The sequence below is a fragment of the Poromitra crassiceps genome (genome assembly GCF_964638095.1).
Source record: "Poromitra crassiceps genome assembly, chromosome: 25".
NCBI classification, from domain to species: domain Eukaryota; kingdom Metazoa; phylum Chordata; class Actinopteri; order Beryciformes; family Melamphaidae; genus Poromitra; species Poromitra crassiceps.
Window position 1 is genome coordinate 2,581,813 of NC_139649.1, and position 7,159 is coordinate 2,588,971.

At 46.6% G+C, this 7,159-nt stretch overlaps 1 protein-coding gene across 1 annotated transcript in view; it reads right to left on the reverse strand.

Annotated features, from left to right (window-relative positions):
• Positions 1–7,159, reverse strand: part of kcnq2b (potassium voltage-gated channel, KQT-like subfamily, member 2b) — a gene marked incomplete at both ends in the record, with an annotated part of 21,432 nt that extends 14,273 nt beyond the window's left edge. Inside the window, 5 exons of the mRNA XM_083660986.1 lie at positions 810–985; positions 2,574–2,700; positions 3,731–3,821; positions 5,738–5,888; positions 6,946–7,159. Coding sequence (XP_083517112.1) covers positions 810–985; positions 2,574–2,700; positions 3,731–3,821; positions 5,738–5,888; positions 6,946–7,159 — 759 coding nt within the window. The remainder of the gene's footprint in view (positions 1–809; positions 986–2,573; positions 2,701–3,730; positions 3,822–5,737; positions 5,889–6,945) is intronic.

A 7,159-nucleotide genomic window follows, 5' to 3' on the forward strand; every position in this document is an offset into this window, starting at 1 on the left:
GCGTACACCACTGACCCCAGTAGTTACCTTGCTGTGGGCGTACACCACTGACCCCAGTAGTTACCTTGCTGTGGGCGTACACCACTGACCCCAGTAGTTACCTTGCTGTGGGTGTAACCGAGTTGAATCAGCGCGGATTCCTCGTGAGTCCCGAGTGGTAGCGAGTGGATTGGTTAAACTCACTCCCCAGGTATAAAGGCATGTTGACCAGCTCCGCCAAGGGAGCTAGCTCTCTTGGTGTTGCGGTTAACATGCTGGACTCCCAAGCCGAGGGTCGGCAGTTCGAATCCACCCCTGGACAAGCCCTTAACATGGGTTGCTGCAAGTACCACCTACACAATGCCGTTACATTGATGCCGTGAACCCGGATGTCCAGTGGGTGTGGAGTGAGTTTAAGGGGGTGAGTGTAACCGAGTTGAATCAGCGCGGATTCCTCGTGAGTCCCGAGTGGTAGCGAGTGGATTGGTTAAACTCACTCCCCAGGTATAAAGGCATGTTGACCAGCTCCGCCAAGGGAGCTAGCTCTCTTGGTGTTGCGGTTAACATGCTGGACTCCCAAGCCGAGGGTCGGCAGTTCGAATCCACCCCTGGACAAGCCCTTAACATGGGTTGCTGCAAGTACCACCTACACAACGCCGTTACATGGGCGTACACCACTGACCCCAGTAGTTACCTTGCTGTGGGCGTACACCACTGACCCCAGTAGTTAGTTATTTAGTTAGTGGTGCACGTTACCTTGCTGTGGGCGTACACCACTGACCCCAGTAGTTACCTTGCTGTGGGCGTACACCACTGACCCCAGTAGTTACCTTGCTGTGGGCGTACACCACTGATCCCAGTAGTTTCCAGGTTCCTCCTCGTCGGTCCATCCGGATCATCCGGAGAATCTGCAGAAAGCGAAGTGAGCGGATCGCAGACGTGGCGAAGACATTTCCCTGAGTCCCCGCCGCCAAAACCGATATGGAGGCTATCAACACCATGATATCTACAGACAGACAGACAGACAGACAGACAGACAGACAGACAGACCAGTAAGCAGATAGACCAGGTGCAGGATACAATCCAAATTCACAGCTAAAATATCTGCACACTAAATGTTAACGTTCCGTCTAATTTATTGTTAAGTTTTGACCAATAAGGTCTTCGTCAGGTTGCAATTCCATATAGCTGCTTACAGACTACATTCGTGGCTAGAAACATTATCCCATAATAACATTGCCTAGGTGGATGGGGAGGCGGGCCGCGGGCGGGTGGTGTCTGTGAGTCACAATTTGCATCACGTTTTGTCACAAAAGTGACACAAAATGTTTGCTGACTCAGAGTTCAGAAAGTTGGATAAGTTGTCTATGGAATTGTCTGTGAAAATTTTTAGTTAGCCTACTGCTTCCTGTTCTGATAGACCAGCACATCCGGGTAATTTGCAAAACATGAAGGCCGCGCCCCTTTTTAGGGGACCGGAAGTGTGGGGGGGAAGTAGACAGTGCGTCGCATGTCCGGGTTGACTCCAGATTAAGGAATTCTTTTATATCAAAGACATAAAAGTGGATTTTATGCAACAAGTTGGAAGCCGCCCATTCTGCTATTTAGAAGAAGAGGATGTGGCGCATCGGTTAGGGTCTTCACCTCAAGTTTCTGGCTCAGGTAAATAATATTTTAAGACGTAGCCGCGAGAGCGGAACGCTGGTCTATGGGGAAATGTTCAGTGGGTCCCCGGGCGCTAATGCTCAGTATGAGCGAGAAGCTCCCGGCTAGCGGGGTAAGTAGCTAGCAAGACTGGAGGAGGTTATGATATTTACATATTATTCTTATAAACAAAGCATTGCATTTTGCTGGTTTCCATGCAGGACATGTTGTGTAGCTGTCAGCTATGGCTGTCGCATTGACGGTTAGCGTTAGCTGTAGCTGTTAGCCGTTAGCTGTTGACGTCAGTGGGGCAGCTGATCCATGTGCTTTTGGACGTGCATTTGTTTACATCGGACCTAAAGGAGGAAGTTGGCTGTGAAGCATTGATGGGGAAACAGTCAATAGGTAAGTGAAATGTCAGATAGTTCATGGATAGTGTTTACTGTGTGTTCCATTTTGTGGATAGAGACTGTATCTGCAGTGTTGGGGAGTATTTAACTACTTCTAGCTACTCAATTAGTTAAACTAAATGTAACTTGCAGTGGTAGTTTAACTGCATTCACAGGCTCAGCTCAGTTGCGTTTTCAGTAGTGAACTACCTTGGGGCATGTAGTTTAGTTAGCTACTCAGTCCACATTTAATTATTTAGAAGAAGAACAAAAATTGGCCCATTATTTGAGTATGTTTTATGATTTCACCCAGTTCATAAATTGCGGCAATACTGAAAATGCAAAGGCTTCCATCAATGGGCCATAGGCTCAATCACCATTGTGTGGTGTGTGTATTAAATATTATGTGTATTAAATATGAAATAATAATGAAATAAAAGTTTCCAAATTTCTGCTTTGGCAAAGTGTAGAATCTCTATATTACCAATATGATCTATATCATGCCAATAAGCAGTTGCTGTATTGAACTGAACGGAGAGAGCGACAGAGAGGTCAACTCACCGATAACACAGAAAGGTTTTCTGGCGAATTTGAGTCGTCCCCTCCATCCTCTGTAGCGACAGCAGCAACCAGCAGCCCAGATCCTCACGATGTACTCCACCCCAAACACCACGATGGTTACCACTTCCTGTTCACACACAACCATATCCTGGTTATCTTAGGCCACGCCCACATTATTCCCAGCATGAATAATCTAGAAAATATTCCACCTTTGTCTTTAGTAGGCTCCATGCTATTCTTATTAAGCTACTGTATGCTATTCATATCGTCACTGTTCGCCCTTGTCAGCGTAGACATGATCCTTTGCGCTTAGACATGATAAATGTTTATTTCTATATTTTTCGACGATTGCATTGTGTGGATGTAAAGTAGGGATGCACGATATATCGGCAATCATATCGGTATCGGCCGATGTTAGTCATTTTTTAACATATCGGTATCGGTCCGATGTTGCAATGTTAATATCGGTTATTGGTATCAGCCAAATTCTTCACATTGAGATGAAATAATGCAGTAAATGTATGATTTATGGGCTTTTACAAATGTTTTTGAAATAGAGAAATGCATTACCTTTTCAAATTCAGTGTTTACATTTGTTTTTCAGTATGTACAAAATTTTATTATCATAGAAATGTGTTTTTATACAGATCATATCGACATCGGTAAATATCGGTTATCGGCCATAACAGCAATGTTAATATCGGTTATCGGTATCGGCCAAAACTTTCATATCGGTGCATCCCTAATGTAAAGCAACAGGGTCTCTTGGTGGCTAGGGGATGTGGGTGGGTCAGTGTTCTGATCCGACTCACACATTTTCCATATCATAGCAGACTGGAGGATTGGCCTTTTTTATATATATTTTATTTTATTTAACCTTATTTACACAGGGGGGGGTCTCACTGAGAGCAATGCTCTCTTTTTTAGGAGCGCCCCCCTGGAGCACATTCATACCTGGAAGCTGACCAGTACAACCACAGTCTGATCTGCTGGCCACTGAGCTCCACAATTAAAGTATTTATTTTCGTGTGTCTCTGTAAAGCGACTTTGAGTATCTAGAAAAGCGCTATATAAGATAAATGTATTATTATTATTATTATTATAGGGTTAAGTAGTAGTAGCAGTAGTAGTATAATTAATAGCAGTAGTAGTATTACCAGTATATAAAGGGCGTCCTCGGAGCTCTTCTCATACTCCTTAATGGTGGAGAAGACAGAAAGCACCAGACAAGAGAAAACCAACACGAAACTGGAGAGAGAGAGAGAGAGAGAGAGAGAGAGAGAGAGAGAGAGAGAGAGAGAGAGAGAGAGAGAGAGAGAGAGAGAGAGAGAGAGAGAAATATCTTAAAAATGACCAAACTGACTGGAGGGGGGAAGAGAGAGAGAGATAGAGAGAGACAGAGAGAGAGAGAGAGAGAGAGAGAGAGATAAATATCTTAAAAATGACCAAACTGACTGGAGGGGGGGAGAGAGAGAGAAAGAGAGAGATGTTGCCAGGGTAACCACCTTGTTTGGCAAACATATTAACTTTACCTTTACTTAGGAAAGCACTTGAAATATCAAATACCGGCAGGACCCTTCCAAAAGTAGTTTTTGTTTACATGGTAGTTTAGTTTCCATTTCCCAGTAACTAAGAAATAAAACCTGTATACCACATAAGCAAGCATTAAGTGTGGATATTTCTAGATTATGTCACTTGTTTATACAAAATAGCTTGTAAAGAGCTAGTACATCTACACGTTAGCTGATGTGGCTAGCAGTTAGAACCCCCCCCCCCCCCCCCCCCCCCCCGTTCGTTCGTTCGTTTTCCCCCCCCACTGTGGTTTCCATCAACCTTTTCTAATGCAATATATAGTTCAAATGTACATAAAAACAGGTGGATGGAGATGCAGCTAGAGAGAGAGGGAGAGAAAGAGAGAGAGAGAGAGAGAGAGGGGGAGAGAGTTACTTGTTAGAGTTAATGTCAGATAAGAGAAGAGGAAGGATTTCTGTCTGTCTGTCTGTCTGTCTGTCTGTCTGTCTGTCTGTCTGTAGACTGACAGCAGGAGGTGAGAAGGAGAGGAATAAAGAGATAGGGGAGTGCTGACTCCTGCACTCCTCCTGGAGTTTCATGTTACAGAAAGCTGATCTGTTTCCTGGGGGATCGTTTAGACTGCGACACACATCTGAAAACTTCAGTTACTGATGATGTAGTCTCGCTGGCCAGCCTCCTCTCCCTTCAGCCTCCTCTCCCTTCAGCCTCCTCTCCCTTCAGCCTCCTCTCCCTTCAGCCTCCTCTCCCTTCCGTCCGAGGAGTCTGGTGCCGCAGGTCTCCATAGCGGGATTGCGATGGGCGGCGCTTAGCGGCAGTGCCCTTGGAAAATAGTTTTTCCAACAATCCAACTTGCCGTTTTCAGCGTGTAGCAACGAGCTAGCGTGTAGGTTAGGTTTCTGCCGTTAGCTTGCTAGCTAGTTAGCGTTGTTGTTTTCACTGAGGCGGCAGGGCACTATTTACAGCGACACACAGGGAGGAGGGAGCGGAAGCTGCTCTGATTGACATGGTCGAAGCCAATGACAGAGTTTGTAATAAGCCGGCAGCAGACATCCGGCTGCCACCGAAACAGTCGCTCCAATGGGAGAGCAGAGTAGAGCAGGGGAGGGTTTATCCCTGTTGCCTGTTTCCGTGGTGCCAGACTCCTCGGACGGAAGGGAGAGGAGGCTGGCCAGCGAGACTACTGATGATGAGATTTAGACAGGCAGGCAAGCAGACAGACAGCCAGGCAGACAGACAGCTAGGCAGACAGACAGGCAGACAGACAGACAGACAGCCAGGCAGACAGACAGACAGCCAGACAGACAGACAGCCAGACAGACAGACAGCCAGACAGACAGACAGGCAGACAGACAGACAGACAGACAGCCAGGCAGACAGACAGCCAGACAGACAGACAGACAGACAGACAGACAGACAGACAGACAGACAGACAGACAGACAGACAGACAGCCAGACAGGCAGACAGACAGACAGCCAGACAGGCAGACAGACAGACAGACAGACAGACAGACAGACAGGCAGACAGACAGACAGGCAGACAGACAGACAGACAGACAGACAGACAGACAGACAGACAGACAGCCAGACAGACAGACAGACAGACAGACAGCCAGAGAGACAGACAGTCTTACACATATGCATGGTAGATGAAGGCCCATCCCCTCGGCCTCTCCAGCACATTGTACAGGAAGTTCTGAAGCCTCCTGTAGAGGGCGTTGCGCTTTGGCGGTTTCCTCCCCCCGGAAACGCTGCTGCGCTGTCGCCGAGGACCCTCCTCCACGCCTGGAGACACAACACAACTGTTACTGGCAGACGTCACGTAGGACCAAGTCACTTTGGTCCAAGTCCCAAGTCATTTTGTTTTGGGCAAGTCAAGTCACACCCCCCCCCCCCCCCCCCCGCCTAAGATACTGCAGTCTTACCTTCCTTTGTAAAGGGAAAAGACAAGGTATTAGTACCTGTCTAATAGTGATACAGTATTAATGGCCAGTTTATCTAACCGGATTAAAAAAATATGACAATGAATTGGATGTGTATTATAATTAACTAAATGTAATAAAAGTCAAATAACTTCATACTTTAGAACATAGGTGCCTCCTCCTAAAAAACAAAACCATCCAGTGGGAGGAGCGTGACAGACAGCCAGTCATCCAATCATGACAAGGCCATGTAAAGCGTGCACAGACACTTGACATCATTGAACAAGAGGATATTTTCTATTTAATATTTAAACTGATGAACACAAACAAGTCCTCCAAGTCATCACGTTTTCAGGTCAAGTGAGCTGCTTTTAGGTGCTCTTAAAATTGCGTGGACGCAAAGAATTTGCGGCATGCTGACGATAGCTGAAGGCGGGCGAGCATTTTGCGGGGGGACACGCTTGTTTTGGCATGGGGCACGCCCAGTATCATTATAAACGGGCGTAGAGGTATTTAGCGCGGCAGGGAGAATACCAATGCGCTTGGGCACACCCGCAATTTGCGCTGCGTGTGGCGCTAAACGACCGCAAAACAAGCACAAACGCAAAATTACCACTTTTGCGACGATGGGTGACTAAAATGAACAGAGTAAATAAGATAACTTATTATCAACAAAGAATTTCTGAAAGTGGTAACCACAGTAAAAAAATATGGAATGTATTTATTCAATGAAATTATGGGTCAAAAGAGGGCCCGTACTTCTATAAGCCTCTTCAGATCTCAAATTATTTTAATGATTATTTTGTCAACAAGGTTTCCAAACTAAGAGAGCACATGGACAAAACTGTTACTACAAACTCTGAAGTGCTTGTGTGTGTGTGTGTGTGCGTGTGTGTGTGTGTGCGTGTGTGTGTATTTACCAGCTATGAGCAGAGCACCGTCTCGGCTGGACTCCGCCCCCCCGGCCTCCAGGCCCACAAAGCCGACCTTCAGCTTCTTCTGGTCGTCGTGGTGACGGTCGTCGTGGTGACGGTCGTCGTGGTGACGGTCGTCGTGGTGACGGTCGTCGTGGTGATCGTCGGCCGGCGGGAACACGCTGCCGATCCTCTGCCTCTGCACCATGACAGCTGACAT